This window comes from Microtus oregoni, unplaced genomic scaffold (genome assembly GCF_018167655.1).
Source record: "Microtus oregoni isolate MIOR12 unplaced genomic scaffold, Mior012 000099F_ref0000060, whole genome shotgun sequence".
In the NCBI taxonomy this organism is placed as follows: Eukaryota; Metazoa; Chordata; class Mammalia; order Rodentia; family Cricetidae; genus Microtus; species Microtus oregoni.
Window position 1 is genome coordinate 568,434 of NW_024544712.1, and position 19,290 is coordinate 587,723.

Genomic DNA, 19,290 nt, shown 5'->3' on the forward strand with positions numbered 1-19,290 from the left:
GGTAAGCTATTGACTAGTTTCCTTTGTTGTTCAGAAAAGAGCAGTCTGTTCACCATATATTCCCACCTCTGTCAATGACCTTGTCTCCTGCTTTGGAGAGGTCATTTCTTTCCTGGCATATGAGGTGTATGCCATTAATTGTCACCCCATATAAGACTCCCTCAGGAAGACTATGCCCTTTACGTGAGAGGCCGTTAATGCCTTTAGTGAACAAAATCTCAAAGTCAAGGTTTCTTTCCTGTGACCCACACAGCTCAGATGAAGTGATTCTGAAGCCCACAGGAAGTCAGCTAACGGTGGAATTCCTGGAAGAGAATAGTTTCAGTGTGCCTATCCTCGTCTTGAAGAAGGATGGATTGGGGATGACGCTGCCCTCTCCATCATTCACTGTGAGGGATGTGGAACACTATGTTGGTAAGACACCATAGACCCTTTTAACTATGACATTACCTGTTCTCATCAAGACTTGAGTCATACTTGATGTGGTGGCATATACTACCTTTAAGCCCAGCACCTAGAAGGCAGAGGCAGTCAGATATCTGTGAATTTGAGTTCAATCCATAGTGACTTCCAGGATAGCCAAGGCTGCATAGAGAGAGCCTGCCTCAAACATAACAGAAATAAAAGGACTCAAGACGCTTCTCTAATCCACCTTTTTATATTTGCTTTCTAGCCATCTTGAGAATATGATGTGAAGTGCCTTGCCCAGAGTCATTCTTTGGCAAGGCAGAGAGACAGACTTCTAGTCTCTTTTCCATCTTAATTTGTGTGTGTGCGCGCGTGCGTGTGAGCGCTCATAGTTAATGACAGTATTTGCTTTATTCTCTTCTATTAACAGACCAAAAAAAATTAAATTGGTCCCCCTCCCATTTTTTTAACCTGGCAAATTTTAGGTATCATATTTTCTCTGACACATGTTATTACATACTATTTATTACTGGAGCTTAAATTTGTGGGGAGAGTGGAAGAGAAGAAATAAAGAAGCATATCCATGGCCGATAGACTATATGAGAGTCCCTAACAGGCCTCCACCCAGATCTTGAGAAGAGAGTGTGATAGATTCCTATTCTTTGCTCTGAACACATAAGTATCTGAAGACAGAATTCCTGAGTATAAGACTAGGTGCTGGTGAGGTGACAAGAACTTTTTGTCCCTGAGATTGCTTGGTACTCATTTCTTTATTTTAGGTTCTGACAAAGAGATTGATGTGATTGATGTGGCCCGTCAGGCTGACTGCAAGATGAAACTCGGTGATTTTGTGAAATATTACTACAGTGGAAAGAGGGAAAAAGTCCTCAATGTCATTAGTTTGGAATTCTCTGATACCAGGTAAGAGGGGAAAGGTAACAAAAACTTTTCTAACAAAAGCCTGATTGTCTAAAACTTGTAGATATACTTGAATACTTGAATTTATATTTTGGTTTGTTTCTTCCTTTGGAGTGGGAAGGTGGTATATACTTTGTAGGGTATTGATTCAACTTTATTAATACCTAAACCAATTTGTTCTCCAGTTTTTCTTTTCTTTCCTTTCCTTTTTCTTTTTTTTTCTTTCTTTTTTTTTTTGAGACAGGGTTTCTCTGTATAGTCCTGGCTATCCTGGAACTCACATTGTAGAGCAGGGTGGCTTCGAACTCACAGAAATCTGCCTGCCTCTGCCTCCCAAGTGCTGGGATAAAAGGCATATTCGTACTACCACCACCTGACTCTCCTCCAATTTCTAACATTAACTAGATTGTACAGTATCTACTTAATTTGTCTTCTTCATTTTAGGGCATCTTTCTTTGAACTCTTTCTAGTATTTATATTTTTTGCCTCGTAACTGTCCTAACTGAAGGATAAGCCCTCAGTTTCTGGAAGTAGATTCTAAAATCTAAAAATTAAATGTAAGTAGTTTTTCTAAAGATAGGTTGCCTGTGTTTAAAAGTGAAAGGTTGTAATCTTTAAAATATTCTGTCTATACTTATATACTCAGAACTGTGGTGAATACCAAGAAATTATGGCATATCTTTTTGTTATTAGAAAACTTACTGGTGCCGGGCAGTGGTGGCGCACGCCTTTAATCTCAGCACTCGGGAGGCAGAGGCAGGCGGATCTTTGTGAGTTCGAGACCAGCCTGGTCTACAAGAGCTAGTTCCAGGATGGGCTCCAAAACCACAGAGAAACCCTGTCTCGAAAAGCCAAAAAAAAAGGGGGGGGGAAACTTACTGGTTATTGAGATAATTTTAAAAAGTTGGATTTGCAAGAAAATGCAAAAATAGTGTACAGTAAGGTCCTATGTACTTTTCAGTTTCCCACAGTGATAACATGATCATTATATTAAAACCCTTACTATAGCTTTTAAGATTAAAGAATCTAAACATATTTAAAAGCTATAGTTGCTTTATATATCACTTCATCCAGAAAGTCTGTGAGATAGCTTTGAGATATGCAGAAAAGGGGAAAAAACTGGAACACACAGAAAATAAAGCCGAGGGACTAGGTTGCATGTGGATATGTGCTATATACATGAATGCATAATTCTTTGTTTAAATAATTTGTAGAGATGGACTGCAGAGTTTTCATTTACTTTCCTGAAGGTCAAAACAAACAGGAGAGTGTATAATGTTCTAAAAGATTTATGAGTTTATATAGGATAAAAACAGCCAGATTTATGGAGCTGAGCTCCAGGAGGTTTCTGTAGTATAAGGGCTTTTCATAAAGAAGATATCAAGGTAGGGACAATGCAACTTTTATAAACTACGTGCTGAATAAGTAGACGGAAAGTGAAATGATAACTATGACAATTTAGTAGTAGAAATGAGCACATTCTACTGGGGAAGGATTTGGAGCTAGGACTTAGGAATCTGATGAAATAAGACTGAAATCAAGACTGGAGAGATGACTTAGCAGTTAAGAGCACTGGCTGCTCTTCCACAGGAACAGGTTCAATACCCAGCACCCACGTGGCAGCTCACAACTATCTATAACTCTGGTTCTAGGGGATCTGACACCTCACGTAGACATATATGCGGGCAAAATACCAATGCACATAAAATAAATGCAAATAAAAATAAATAAAATTAAAGAAAGATTTTAAAAGACTACTGATCAAATTTATAGGAATAAGTGTTATATATACCTTTGGGTTCTGTAGAGAAAATGACTTATTTGTCTTATCTGGCCAGAATATTTTATTCAGGCTTAAACTTTCAATTTTCAGTCAGTTTACATGTCTTTTCACCTTCTTTACTAGGCTCTCAAACCTTGTGGAAACACCCAAGATTGTTCGCAAGTTGTCATGGGTGGAGAACTTGTGGCCAGAGGAAAGTGTGTTTGAGAGACCCAATGTGCAGAAGTACTGCCTCATTAGTGTGCGGGATAGCTATACAGATTTTCACATTGACTTTGGTGGCACCTCAGTCTGGTACCATGTGCTTAAGGTAGGGATGAATATGACTTCTGGAGGTAACCAGATGTACCTGCCTTTCATATTCTATTTAGGTAATACTTTAACATAGTTAACTCTATCAAGGTTTGTTACTTGGAAGAGGGGCCTCTAATTTTGGTGCTTAAGCAAAAACGCTTTTGAAGGTAGGCATGGTGGCTTGGGCCTTGAATTCCAACACTTGGAGGGTTGAAGCAAGAAGGTTGCCATGAGTTAGAGATCAGCCTGAGCTACATGATAAATTTCAGATCAGCTTGAGCTAAAGCATGAGCTACTGTCTCAAAAAACCTCAAACTAAAACGAAGAACAACAAAAAATACATGGTGATGGAGGTAGGCATGCCTAAGAAGGCGCTAGGTGAGCCAGGCAGTGGTGGTGCACACCTTTAATCCCAGCATTTGGGAGGCAGAGGTAGGCAGATGTCTGTGATTTAGATGTGTGCCTAGTTGTCAGCCTGGTCTCCATAGGACAGCCAGTGCTGTTAGAGAAACCCTGCCCCCCAAAAAAACAAAAGGCCCTAGACTGCACCTCAGCACTAAAACAATACTTTTTTTGAGGTCTGGGGATTTAACTTAATGATGTAGTGCTTATTAAGCATGTGCAAGACTCTGGCTTCTTTGTTTTTCTTTTTTTTTTAAAGATTTATTTATTTATTATATATACAACATTCTGCCTCCATGTATGCCCGCACGCCAGAGGAGGGTGCCAGATCTCAGTATAGATGGTTGTGAACCACCATGTGGTTGCTGGGAATTGAACTCAGGACCTCTGGAAGAGTAGCCAGTGCTCTTAACCGCTGAGCCATCTCTCCAGCCCGCTTCTTTGTTTTTCTAGCACTGCAGAAGTAGTTGTGAATTAAAATAGATTCCTTAAGATAGTCCCAACTGTTCCCTATTTAAAGGAACTAATTTCTTTTATTTCTAATATTAGAAATTTCTAGTATTTCTATTCTACCAATATATATGAAAATGTTTGTATTTTCTTTAGAAATTCTTGATAACATGAGTTTTCTCTCCCCCAAACTTTAATATCTGTACCAAAGAATTCATTTATATGTTTGTGAATTTTGATAATTATATAGCTACTTAATGGCCACAGATAAAACATATTACAATTCTTTTCAAAGTAATAATTCCTATGATTTTCTTTTTAGTGGGTTGTTATGATTTTATAATTACTGTATGGTGGCTATAAAAGATTTTTGCAGTTAGGAATACATTTCTTAAATAATTTTGATTATTTTCACCACTGTTTATCCTGTTTAATTATCTTATCAGAAGAACCAAGGAAGGAACAGAAAATTTGCTTCATGGTTGTTATACAAAATGATCATACATCTTCAATTAGTTGTTTTTTATTGGTTTATCATGAAGAATTGGAACATGTAAATGAAAATGCTGTTATGCAAGTGCATGTTTTAATATTTTCATGGAAAAATACAAGGATAATGAGTCCTCTGTTCTTTATCCATATTCACAAATGCTTTCATTTTCTTCTTCCAAAGCAAATGAAATGACTGTATACTTTTTCTTGAGACATTTGTGGGTAGTTTTAGACATAGTGTCTCTTTTTATCTCTAATAATTTATTATATAGTTCTTAAGAACAAAAGTATTTCTTAACTAATTACAGGATAGTTATCAAAATCAGGAAATTGATATAATACTATTATTAGCCAATCTGTGAGGACTGTCAATTTTCACCAGTTGTATAGTACACATATCTATTTTTGTAACAAATATAATAGTTTTCTATATTTAAATTGGTAATATATTAGGTATTTTTTCCCCACCAAATTTTGTCTATCAGGTGATTATCCAAGCAAAACACAATTAGGAAATAAAATATTTTTCCAACAGATAATCATCTAATGAAAAATCACCTTTTAGAAGTCTTTGGGCAATTACTAAACTTTTAAAACTAATAACTTTGATTGCAGGTGTGAGAAGGAACACTGTGTAACTGGCATTTAAAGGCATATTCAGTTTTTTTCTCATCAGTAATATGGCCTTAAATTCTAGGACTAGTAGTATTGATCTTACCTATAGAGGCTATTTTTCATTTGGTATTACATCTGAAATAAGAGTAAGTATTTGGCATATATTTCTCTCGTAACTTAAACAGTTTTGATTTAAATACCTCCTTCAAGTTGTTTTCATAAGTTTGAAGAAAATTTCAGCAGTGGATAAAAAATGATATAAAAAATGGGAAATGGGTCTGGAATACTGCTATGCTTGTGAAGGATGGGAGAGCGATTTGACCCTTTGGAACATCTCTTGTCCCAGAAGGACTTTGCTTGACATCTTTGTTATGGTATCTTTTTTTTTTTTTAGGGTGAGAAGATCTTCTACCTGATCCGCCCCACAAATGCTAATCTGACTCTCTTTGAGTGTTGGAGCAGTTCCTCTAATCAGAACGAGATGTTTTTTGGTGACCAGGTGGAAAAGTGCTACAAGTGTTCTGTGAAGCAAGGACAAACACTTTTCATTCCTACAGGTCATTCTTGAGTCCCTCTAGAGGAGAGGATGGGAGGATGGGAAAGGCAGAAAGAAGGGAGATGGTGGCACTGTACCAAATCCTGCCCGTAATTTAATCTCATTATGTGAGATCTATTTTTCTCATCATCTGAGAGGTTATGAACTAGACCTCAAGAAAATTTATACGGTGGCCAGTAGGTAGTGTGGTTGTTTGTGGAGGCTGCACATGGCAGAGCAGGCAAGAGGAGGATGATTGACCTCTTTATACTGGATTGATGTAAATTGGGTATAGATAGATGGAGTCAGCCCTGTGACTCTAGGGATAGTAACTTCAAGGCTGATGTTCTAGTCAACAACGTTGAAAGACCCAGGATGTAAACATTCTTTCTTAATAGTTCATGCCTAGGTTTTTCTTCTTGAATTCTTAGGTCTCACGTAGGTCTGAATTTGTGTTTTGCTAGGCAGATGTTGTACTGAGTTATATCCTGAGCCAAGTATGTACATTATTTTTGAAGAAATAGCCCTGTTGTCTCAATTTGGGGAGAGTTGATATCTGTAATCTAATTGAGTCTTCTATGAACAAGGTATCTCTGTCCAAATTAAATGTTCCTTGATTTTTTAATCAGGATTAACATTGAATTTTCTTGAAATGTATAGTGAAAATATTTATTGAATGAGAGCATAGTGAAACACACCTGGAATCTTAGGTACTTGGGATACAGAGGCAGGAGGATTATGTTTTCAAGGCCAGCCTGGGCAATTTAGTAAAACTCCATTTAAAAACAAAACAAAATAAATATTTTAAAGATTTTGTTACTGTTTTCTGAGATAAGATCTCACTCTAAAATTCAGGCTGGCCTTGAACTCACAGAAATCTATTTGCCTCTCCCTCCCAACTGCTGGGATTAAAGGCATGAGTTACCTTGTTCAGCTAACGATAAACAAACAAATGACTGGACTTCTTTTGTGAAATTACATGGACCTGAAAAGTTGGGGAAGAGTTTTAATTTAGCATTTAATTTCTTTAACTTTATAAGGTTCTTTCTTTGCATTATCTAGCCTATGTTGCTTTTACCAGCAAAGTCATTTTGCCAGCCCCTATCCACTCCATAGAGAGGGTAAGGCCCTCCCTACTATATCTAGGCTGAAGAAGGTATCTATCCAAAGAGAATAGGTTCCCTAAAAGCCAGTACATGCAGTAGGGATAAATCCTGGTGCTGCTGCCAATGGCCCCACTGTCTGCCCCAGCCATACAACTGTCAGCCACATTCTATGATGCTATGCTGGTTCCTTTTCCTGTCTGGCTGGAGTTGGTGAGCTCCCATTAGCTCAGGTAAACTGTTTAGTGGGTGTCCCCATCATGGTCTTTCCCTCTTTGCTCATATTCTCACTCCTCTCACTCTTCAGCTGGACTTTGGGAGCTCAGCTCAGTGCTCTGCTGTGGGTCTCTGCCTCTATTTCCATCAGTTGCTGGACAAAGGTTTTGTGGTGACATTTAAGGTATTCATCAGTCTGACTACAGGACAAGTCAAGATTGGGCCCTCTCTCCACCATTGCTTAGGATCTTGCTGGCCTGGATGCCGAGAAGAGGCTCCTTTTAGGTTGAAGAACAGCAACCTTTATTTTTCCCAGAGCTAAAGCCTTTTATACCTCTACTACTTCTGTGGAGACCCACGGGCCAGAAAGAACACAAACATTCTTGTCAATTATAGACCACAAGGAGCTGGGGTCATTCTTGTGGATTCCTAGCAGTTTCTCTAGATCCAAGTTTCTTTCTAACCCCATAATGTCTCCTCAATCAAGCTATCTTTTTCTTTGCTCTCACCTCTGTCCTTCCTCCATCTGGACTATTCCATTCCCTCAAGTTCTCACCACTCCCCTTCTCCCCTCCTCTTGCCCTGCCCCCCTCCCTTCTCCCTCCACCCCCTGCTCCCAATGTTCTCAGGAGATCTTGTCTATTTCACCTTCCCAAGGGGGAAACAGTTACTTTTTTTGTTTTTCTCCCAGGCTGTTGACAACAAATTTTTTACTATGGACTTGCCTCTTTTGAGTATTATATATATATATATGTGATTGTGTTCCATAAAATGTATTGTTGTCTTTTGTTTGTTCTTTTTTCACTCAGCATAATTTCAGAGTTCATGTCACAGCATTTGTTGTCAGTTTAATAGTTTTTGAGATGGGATCTCATTTAGCCCAGGCTGGCCTGAACTTAGGTGTGTAGCTGAAGTTGGCCCTGAACTATTTATTGATTCTCCTGCCTCTACCTTCTCTGAGTGGTGAGATTACAAGTGTTTCCCCCCTGCTCTGTTTTCTCTTTAGACAGCTTCATGTGATCTTGGAATTTGCTCTGTAGTCCAGCCTCACCTCAAACTTGAAATATTTTGTCAGCTTCAAAAGTATGTGATTACAAGCATATGACACCTTACTTCACCACTTTTTTTTTGTGGCAAAACAGTCTCTCCCCCCCCCCCCACCCGTAACAGACTCTCATGTACTCATATTTGCTGTGTAGCCATGGATAATCTTGAACTTGCCTCCATCTCCTTGAGTACTATGGTTATAGTCTTGTATTACCATGCCTAATTTTTTGCATTTATGTAGTGCTAGAAATCAAATACAAGGCTTTGCTCATGCTAAGCAAAACCTCTACCAGCTACAACTGGAACTACAACTCCAGTCCCTGCAAAATAGTGTTATATTATATGAATATGCTACATATTTCCCTTTTCTTTTTTATTGATTTTATTGAGTTATACATTTTTCTCTGCTCCTCTCCATTTCCTCCCCTTCCCTTCAACCTCTCCCATGGTCCCCATGCTCCTGATTTGCTCAGGAGATCTTTGTCTTTTTCTACTTCCCATGTAGATTAGATCTATGTATGTCTTTTACAGTCCTCATTGTTATCTAAGTTCTCTGGAATTGTGATTTGTAGGCTGGTTTTCTTTGCTTTATGTTTAAGAACCACCTATGAGTGAGTATATATAATGATTATCTTTCTGGATCTGGGTTACCTCACTCAATATGGTGTTTTTAGCTCCATCCATTTGCGTGCAAATTTTAAGATGACATTATTTTTTTCTGCTGTGTAGCACTCCATTGTATAAATGTACCACATTTTCCTTATCCATTCTTTGGTAAAGGGTATTTAGGTTGTTTGCAGGTTCTGGCTATGACAGGCAATGAACATAATTGAGGACAAGTCCTTGTGGTACAATTGATAATCCTTCAGATATATACCCAAAAGTGGTATTACTGGGTCCTGAGGAAAGTTGTTTTCTAATTTTCTGAGAAATCGCCATACTGATATCCAAAGAGGCTGTACCAGCTTGTAGTCCCACCAGCAATGCAGAAGTGTTCCCTTTACCCCACATCCTCTTCAACATAAGTTGTCATCAGTATTTTTGATCTTGGCCTTTCTTAGAGGTGTAAAATGGAATCTCAGAGTTGTTTTGATTTGCATTTGTCTGATGACAAAGGATGTTGAACATTTCCTTAAGTGTCTTTCAGCCATTTTAGATTCCTCTGTTGAGAGTCCGTCCTTCCTTCCTTTCCTTTCCTTTCTTTTCCCCTTCCCCTTCCCCTTCCTTCCTTCCTTCCTTCCTTTCTTCCTTCCTTCCCTCCCACAGGGTGTCTCTGTGTAACAACCCTGGCTGTCCTGGAACTCACTCTGTAGACCAGGCTGGCCTTGATCTCACAGAGATCCGCCTGCCTCTGCCTCCCGAATTCTGGGATTAAAGGCATGTACTACCACTGCCCAGCTTACTTTTATGTGTGTGAAACACAGTAAGTTTCCTTAGAGTTTTTAACAGAAGCATATTAGGAACCTTACTAGTGGCTACACTACTGAAGAAAATCTCTGTCTTTATCAACCATTAATTGCATATAAATTTTCAAAGGGAAGGATGACCCCATGAACGCTTCATCCTTCTGTGACTGCATGTTAGAGAGCCCAATCTCGTACACAAGTAATCACAGCTGCTGTGAGTTTGAATGGGGAAAAAAGTGAACAGCCTTGTCATGCCTTGATAAACTATTCCATACTGCTCATCTGCTTCCTCCAACCACATTTTGTTTGTTTTTATTTACATTTGCATTGTTTCTATTTTCTTTTTTATCTTGGTACTGGGGATTGAATGCAAAGCCTTGTGAATGCTATGTAAGTACTCTACCACTGAGCTATTTCTACAGCCACTATTTATTTTTTTTATCCTACTTATTTTATTATTTTTTTGAGACAGGATCCCATTAAGTTGCCCAGGTTGGTACTGAGCTAACTGCATAGTCTAGTCAGGCCTCATCTTCTTGAGCAGCTGTGGTTATTGGTACATGAGGAGCGGGACTCCTTGTTTATCCCAGCCGCCCAGCTAGCTTACACACAAAATAACCACACAGAATCTGTATTAATTAAAACACTGCTTGGCCATTAGTTCTTACTAATTGGCTAACTCTTACACATTAGTTTAACCCATCTCCATTAATGGCAGTGACTTACCAGAGATTCTAACCAGTGTCCGTTTGATATGGAGGATCCATGGCTTCTCTGTCTCTGTGTCTTCCATGTCCCTTCCTCCTCCAAGCATTCAGTTCTGTTTTCTCTGTCTACCTAAGTTCCACCCTATCAACTAGGCCAAGGCAGTTTTCTTTATTCATTAACCAATGATAGCAAGGCACAAACAGAAGGAACTCCTACACCAGGTTATAATTATGTGTCAGACATCCTAGCGTGGAATAAATTTGGCTATTATGAACAATGCTACTATGAGTATTTGTGTACAAGTTATTGTGCCAGTATAGTGAATTGAATATTCCCAATGAAAAATCTGGAATCCAACCAGCCAGTGGTGATGCATGCCTTTAATCCCAACACTTGGGAGTCCAAAAGTATGTAATAGTCTGAAACCCCCAAATCATGTTTTATGAGTTTATTTTCTATGTGCAGTGTATGTACACAGTTCGCTGTGTATGCACAAGTGTATGTTGGTGTGTATGCACATGGGAATCCAGAATTTGACATCAGCTGTCTTCTACAGTTGTCCTTCACCTTATTTTTTTAATTATAGTGTTTTTGTATGAGTCTTTTGCCTACATGTAAGTAGTGTGTCAAATGCTTGCCTTGTCCCCCTGGAGCCCTGAATTAAGCAATTGAATCCCTTGGAACTGGAGTTACAGTCGTGAGCTACTATGTGGGTGCTATGGATTGAAGCCAGGTTCTCTGGAAAAGTCGCCAATCTTCTTAATCCCCAAGCCATTTATCTCTAACCCATCACCTTATTTTTATTTATTTTGGTTTTTTTGAGACAGGGTTTTTCTGTAGCTTTGGAGCCAGTACTGGAACCAGTTCTATAGACCAGGCTGGCCTTGAACTCACAGAGATCCACCTGCCTCTGACTACCAAATGCTGGGATTAAAGGCACGCACCACAACTGCCCGGCCCATTACCTTATTTTTGAGACATAATTTCTCACTAAACTAGACTAGCTGTAACAAGTCTGACAAGTCCTTCTTTCTCCAAGTTCCCCAGTGCTGGAGTTACAGTCATACTGCTGTGCTTAGATTTTTACATGGATGCTTGGCATCTGAATTTAGGTTCTTGTTCTTATATGACAAGTACTTTACTGACTGAGACTTTTTGAGAGTCAAAGCAACTCTGCAAATAGAAAATTTCACATCTGACTAATGTGATAGGGTCATGCTCAAAGACATAAGTGCATTAAAGTATGTAAAATTTCCTTCAGGCTGTTTGTTTAAAGTACATTAGAATCATAAATAATTTGTTTAGACTTGGGTCTCATTCCCAGAATAACTCTTTTTATCCTCAAGATATCTATGTATTTACAAATATTCCAAAATTTTAAAAATGTCTCAAGTCTGCAACACTTCTGATCTGAAGTATTTTAGATAAGGTATATGTTCGCCTTGTATTTTCAGTTTTCTTGTTTATCTATTTGGGAGAGGAATGCCTTAATCATGTGGTAACTCCATAGTGTGCCTTTTTGTGGACCTGCTAAGCTGTTAGCAAAGTATATATGTGTACTGTTTTACATCCAGATAGCAAAGTATAAGGGTTCTAATTTCTTCATATTTTCTCCAATGATTGTCATTTCTATCTTTATGATCATAGCAATCCTAGTGTGAGTAGTGGTGTAACACTGAGGTTCTAGTTTGTGTTTTCCCTAATGATTATTAATGTTGACCATCTTGAAAAAAACTTCTGTACTTTATAGCTCTTTATGCTTTGGTATTTTCGTGGAATCATTTACTTACTCTCTGTAAGTACAGGGTTCATTATATTCTTGCTACAAGGGTTCATTATATTCTTTTACTATACCTATATCAGATATATTTTCAAAAATAATTTTCTTCTTCAGTTTGTTTTTTGACATTATTTTTAATACATTAGAAACTGATTTATTGAAAATTCCATACACACATATATGTATATATATACTTCATTCATGCCCCCCATTATCTTCTGTTATCCTCTCCCCCTGCTGAATTCCTTTTTTCAAACAAGTAGTCCTCCTAGTTTCACATCTGTGTGTGTGCTCCTGCATTTAATGAGGGTTGCTTAAATGAGGGTTGTTTACATGAGCATGGAAGAAGATTATTTTACCAGTGACTGTGTCTCCCTCTCTCTCTCAGAAGCCATTAACTACCTAGAGCTCCTCTTTCTGAAGAGTTGTGTCTTTTGACATTCTTTGATAGTGTCTTATAAAACATGAAAGTTATGAATTCTATCCAGTTTATCTGTTTTTTCTTGTCCAGTTTCTTTTTCTTTGTTTGCTCATGTTATTGATATCCTATATATTGTCATAATGGTTTACAGGGTGGTTTGTGGGTTTTTTTGTTTGTCTCACTCAGGTTGTACTCAATCTTACTGTATAGCGAGCCACCAGGCCTCAAACCTGTGACCTTGCTGCCTTAGCTTTTTGATCTTATATACTTATATAATATATATGATATATATATATATACTTATATCTCTATAAGTGTTGGTAACTCAAGGTCATGAATACTTATATTTTGTAGGGTTTTTATTTGGAGACATTGTCTCCCTCAGATTATATTTTGTCTGCTTTGTACTTTAGCTAGCCTCAAACCTGTCATTTTCCTGCCTTAGCTTTCTGAGTATGTTTCACAGTTTCCATTTTAGTTTTGGCTCTTATATTTAGATGTTTTTATTGATTTTGAGTTTGTTTTTATATATAGTTTGAGGTGAGGATCTAGTTTCATTCTTCAGCCTGTTGGCATCCAGTTGTTCCAGACTATCCTGAAAATAATTCTTTTCTCACTGAATTGTCTTGATTTCTGTATCAAAAATTGCTTGATCTGAGGTTCAAGTTATAGTTCAGTGGTAGAGTGCTTCCATAGTATGTTCAAGGCCCTGGGCTTGCTCCCGTGTATTGCAAAACCAAAAAATCAAATGGAAAAAAAACAAATCAGGACAAGTCAGTTGACCATATGTGCATGTATATGTTGGATCTTAAATCTTCCATTGTTTTATATGTCTGTTTTTATGATAATGTATAATTCTTTGATTACTATACGTTTGTAGTAAGTTTTGAAGTTGGGAATTGCCAGTCCTCTAACTGTGTACATCTTTTCCAAGGTTGGTTTCTTATGATCCCTTGAATTTTCATATGAATTTTTAGGTTTCGAACTTGTGGTGGTTTTTAGTGGCTTATTTGCTTTAGTTTTTTGTTTGTTTGTTTTAGTGGTTGTATATATATACATATATACATACATACATATAGAGAGAGCGCACGCCTATCATAGATTACTGGTATTGATGTTTTACCAGTTCGAAAGGTTTTTGTTATACCTAGAGGCATAAAAAAACAGTTTGAATCTGATGGCTCTCAGATAATAAACTGGGGTAGTAACAAATCCAATCACAGCATGACCAGTTTAGGCTATGTATCTACCACTGCCAGGAGTCTTAGCTGAGGCCATGATTGTAGACTTAGGGGAGTTTCTCTTATATCAAACTTCAACCTGAAAAGCCCCCCTTTCCAGTCATCTCTGTCAGCACTCTCCTTTTCCACCCACCCCTCAATCAGATCCCTCATGTTTCTATGCCCATCTGCCCCCAGTACACTCAGGAAATCACTATTTCCCTTTCTCAGGAAGATCCATTTGTCCGTCCTTGGTCCCTCCTTGTTACTTAGTCTCTCTGGGTCTGTGCATTGTAGCATGGTTATCCTTTACTTTACAGTTCACTTATGAGTGAGTATATACCGTGTTTATCTTTCTAGGTGGGTTTCCATCCATTTGCCTTCAAATTTTCTGATGTCATTGTTTCTGACAACTGAGTAATACTCTTGTATAAATGTACCAACTTTCCTTTATCATTCCTTGGCTGAAGGACGTCTAAATTGTTTCCAGATTCTGGCTATTACAAATAAAACATAGTTGAGCAAGTGTTTTTGTGGTATGATTAAGCATCCTTTGGCTATATGTCCAAGATACAGCTGGATCTTGAGGTAGGTTTCCAATTTTCTGAGAAACTGCTGTATTGGTTTTTTTTCCAAAGCGCTGTACAAGTTTGCCTTTCCACCATTGCTCCATATCCTCTTCAGCATAAGCTGCCATTTGTGTTTTTGATAAGTGTAAGATGGAACCTCAAAGTCATTTTGATTTGCATTTCCCTGATGGCTAAAAATGATGAATACTTCTTTAAGTGTTTCTCGGACATTTGAGATTCTTCTTTTGAGAATTCTCTTTTTAGATCTATCTGTACCCCGTTTTTTAAATTGGATTATTTGTGTTTTGATGTCTGGTTTCTTGAGTTCTTTATATATTTAGGAGATCAGCCCTCTGTCAGACGTGGGGTTGGTGAAAATATTTTCCCATTCTGTTGACTGCCATTCTTTCCTATTGACAGTGTCCTTTGCCTTTTCAGCCTCATGAGGTCCCATTTATTAATTGTCGATCTTTAATGTCTACGCTACTGGTGTTCTGTTCAGAAATTTGCCTTCTGTGCCAATGCGTTTAAGGCTCTTCACCACTTTCTCTTCTCTCGGCTTCAGTGTAACTGGATTTATGTTGAGATCTTTGATCCACTTAGACTTGAGCAGGGTGATAGAGTAGATATGGATCTATTTTCATTCCTCTATATGTTAACATCCGGTTATGCTAGCACCATTTGTTGAAGATGTTTTGTTTTCTTCATTGTATAGATTTGGCTTCTTTGTCAAAAATAAAGAGGTGTATGGATTTACTTCTGGGTCATTGATTCAGTTTCATTGATCCACCTGTCTGTTTTTATACCAATATCAAGCTGTTTTTATTACTGTAACTCTGAAGTAGAGCTTGACATTAGAGATGGTGATACTTCCAGAAGTTCTTATATTGTATAGGTTTGTTTTAGCTATCCTAGGGTTTTTGTTTTTCCATATAAAGCTGAGTATTATTCTTTCAATATCTATAAAGAATTATGTTGGAATTTGATGGGAATTGCATCAAATCTGCATATTGCTTTTGGTAAGATGGCCACTTTTACTATGTTAATCCTGTGGATCCATGAGCATGGGAGATCTTTCCATCTTCTTGTATCTTCTCCAGTTTCTTTCTTCGAACTCTTGAAGATCTTGTCATACAGGTCTTTCATTTGCTTACTTAAGAGTTATACCAAGATATTTTATATTGTGTGTGGCTATTGTGAAGGGTGTTGTTTACCTGATTTCTTTCCCAATCCTTTTATCCTTTGTACATAAAAGGGTATTTGACTTTTTTTTTAGTTAATCTTGTATCTAGACAGTTTGCTAAAGGTGCTGCAGGAGTTCTCAGTAGAATTTTTGGGGTCGCTTATGTATACTATCATGTCATCTGCAAATAGCAATACTTAGACCTCTTTCCAATTTGTATTCCCTTGATCTCTTTTTGTTGTCTTACTGCTCTAGCTAGAACTTTGAATACTACATATTGAATAGATATGGAGAGAGTGGACAGCCTTGTCTTATTCCTGATTTTAGTGGAATTGCTTTGGGTTTCTCTCCATTTAATTTGACATTGTCTGTCAGCTTGTTGTATATTGCCTTTATTATGTTTCAGTATGTTCTTTGTATCCCTGATCTCTCCCAAGACTTTTATCATGAAAGTGTGTTGTATTTTGCCAACGGCTTTCTCAGCATCTAATGAGGTGATTAAACATTGGGCAGAGTTTGGGGAGTCCTGCTCAGAGGGAGGAGGGATTGTAACAGCCAAGTGTGTAAGGGACATAACAAGAGAACCCACAGTAACATCTAACCTGACTCATGGGAACTCAGAGTCTGAACCAACAACAAGGGAGCCTGCATGGAACCTACCTAAGCCCTCTGCATATATGTGACAATTATGTAGCTTGGTCTATTTGTGTAACTCCTAGCATTGGGAGTAAGGGTGCTTTGGTTGGCTCTTGGGAACCTATTCCTCTTGCTGGAATGCCTTGCCCAGCCTGAATACAGGGGGAGATGGTTGGTCTTATGGCAGCTTGATATGTTCCATGCTTTCCTGAATCTCATGGGAGGCCTGCCCCTTTCTGAGTGAATAAAGATGAGAGGTGAATTGTGGAGATGGGGCAGGAGGGGAGGCTGCCAATGGGATGTAAAATAAATAAATTATAAAGAAGAACGCTGGGCAGTGGTGGCACACGCCTTCAATCCCAGCATTTGGGAGGCAGAGGCAAGTAGATCTCTGTGAGTTTGAGGCCAGCCTGGTCTACAGAGCAAGTTCCAAGGCAGGTTTCAAAGGTACACAGAGAAACCCTGTTAAGAAAAACAAAACAAAACAAAACAAAAAGTCAGTTTGGAATAGTAGTCAGTATGAGAGATAAGGAGGGACACAGACTTTCTAGATTAAGGGATGGCAAACGGAGATGAATATAGAACATATTTAAGGAAAAAAATAATGTTGCAAAATTGGATCAAAGGCAAGGAGATTGAATAATTGTGCTCTAGTGGTGTGCATTTTAGAAAGAAGTCCTAGCAAAAGAGTGATGTTCTTTTAGATAAGAAAGGGTAGGTAAAGCAGTGGAAAGAGTTTTGAAGTAAAGAGAGGATAAGTAGAAGTGCATTAACTTCATAAGTTGATTCTGTTCAGGGTTGCAATAGTGACAATGTACACCAGGTTAGATATTGCCACAGTGAAACAAATAAGAGTATTATATGTAGTCAGGGTTAAACTGGGTAGGCACTGAGGTATCCAAAGCAAGAAATGCTTTCTGCTAGCTGTGACCTTTGCCTTATTATACTACAGGATGGATTCATGCCGTGCTGACCCCTGTGGACTGCCTAGCCTTTGGAGGGAACTTCTTACACAGCCTTAACATCGAAATGCAGCTCAAGTGAGTTCTGAAGTTGCCTGTTCTTGTGTGCTGTAGTGCTTATGTTTTCCCCTTGAGTAAGGAATGCAGTATAGTAAGATGAAGACAACTAGAAAGTATCTTTTTCTTTTGTGTATGTTTGGTTTTTCTGGTCAGTGTTTGTGTAACCCTGGCTGTCCTGAAACTTACTCTGTAGACCAGATTGGCCTCAAGCTCAGAGTTCCACCTGCCTCTTACTCTCAAGTGCTGGAATTAAAGGCATGTACCACTACCACTGCAAAGATAATGGTATCTTAGTTCTTGGTGACATTCACTTTGACAAGGTTAACACCCTTTCTTTACTTGGTTATTAATGTGCCTTTGGACAAATCACATAATCTTTGAGTCCAAAGTTTCTTTGTATATAGGGCTTTACAGGGTCACTGTGAGGATTAAATACAGTAGATACATTGCACCAAGAATAATACTTGGTACATAATAATCAGCAAATAGATCCTTTTATAATCATTATGTTTCCTTACAGAGCCTATGAGATTGAGAAGCGGCTGAGCACAGCAGACCTCTTCAAGTTTCCCAACTTTGAGACTATCTGCTGGTATGTGGGAAAACATATTCTGGACATCTTTCGAGGTATGGTTCGCCTGACCAGCTATTACTTTTGCTTAGAGAGAAAGAAGGAAGAAGAGGGAGTGTGGAAATTGTGGAGAGGAGGAATGGGAGAAGAAAACCTGCTACTTCTGTTTTCTTGCTATGTATTTCAAAACAGTATTAATACCTTAAATATATACAGTAAAATGTTTCAATAACTGAGATATAGAACCAGCCTAGAAGTCCATAAACAGATGGTAGATAAAGAAAATTTGCTAGTTGAACACAGTGGAACTTTATTCAGCTGTAATGAAAAAATTTATATTTGCAGAAAATTGGTATACTGGAGATCATTATGTTACATGAAATAACCAGACCCAGACAAATATTTTGTTTTCTCTCATATGTGAAGTCTAGATTTAAATTTATGGTGTGTGTGTGTGTGTGTGTGTGTGTGTGTGTGTGAGAAAGAGAGAGAGAGAGAGAGAGATTGATTGAGATTGATCAATCAAAGTAGAAGGGACTATGACTAGAGAGGAGGTTTAGCAGGCATGTCCAACCCGTGGTCCAGGAGCTGCATACATACAGCTGCATGTAGCTAAGGACAGAAGAAAAGGGGGGCCCAGCACAATTATAAAGTAACTTAAGATGTTATGAAGTGATTTTGCAGTTTGTTTTAATAACCTAGTTGCATGATTATCTAGTGTGAACTTTGAAGATAACATTGGGTTGCAGTGTCAGAAAGTTGGACGCACGTGGTGAGGGATGGGCAGAACAAACAGGTAATAGAATATATCTAACATGGAGGCAGAATCCAAGACTCTGGGGTAAGGAAGGGATAGAGGAGGGCAGTGGGTTGAGTGAATAAGAATAAAGTATACTAGCTAGGCAGTGGTGGCGCACACCTTTAATACGAGCACTCAGGAGGCAGAGGCAGGCAGATCTCTGTGAGTTCGAGACCCGGACAGGCTCCAAAGCTACAGAGAAACCCTGCCTCAAAACAACAACAACAACAATAATAATAAAGAATAAAGAAGAAAACGAATAAAATATACTGAATTATATGTATAAAAATGTCACAGTGAAACCTCTTTGTATTTTTGTATATTAACTAAAAATTAAAATGGAAAGTGACTATTATGATCTAAAAAAGTGCTACAACCATTTACACTCTCTCCCCTTACATCATCCATAACTTTTGAAAACTGCTAGTCTGTTTTCCACCCCTATAATTTTGTCATTTGAAGAATATTATATAAATGGAATCATAGTGGCATATAAGTGTTCAAATGTGGAATGACTAATGGCTCATTTACCTATTCTATAAAGCCTAAAGCTGGCTGTTAATAGCCTCCTTATGAAGTAAGGCAGAGCAAAGACAGTTTAAGACCTAAAAGGCAGACTAATTTAATAGAATGAATATAGCCTCATATTCAAATAGATAAATCTTTTTAGTCTGTGCTCTGGCACCTGCTATGTGTATATCTTTGATCAAGA

At 38.1% G+C, this 19,290-nt stretch overlaps 1 protein-coding gene across 1 annotated transcript in view; it reads left to right on the forward strand.

Moving 5' to 3' along the window:
* The window catches only part of LOC121443097 (histone lysine demethylase PHF8-like), a 107,417-nt gene that overhangs the window by 26,595 nt on the left and 61,532 nt on the right, over positions 1 to 19,290 (forward strand). The window contains exons 5-10 of the mRNA XM_041644783.1: positions 254 to 414; positions 1,188 to 1,329; positions 3,233 to 3,419; positions 5,757 to 5,919; positions 17,139 to 17,226; positions 17,729 to 17,835. Coding sequence (XP_041500717.1) covers positions 254 to 414; positions 1,188 to 1,329; positions 3,233 to 3,419; positions 5,757 to 5,919; positions 17,139 to 17,226; positions 17,729 to 17,835 — 848 coding nt within the window. The remainder of the gene's footprint in view (positions 1 to 253; positions 415 to 1,187; positions 1,330 to 3,232; positions 3,420 to 5,756; positions 5,920 to 17,138; positions 17,227 to 17,728; positions 17,836 to 19,290) is intronic.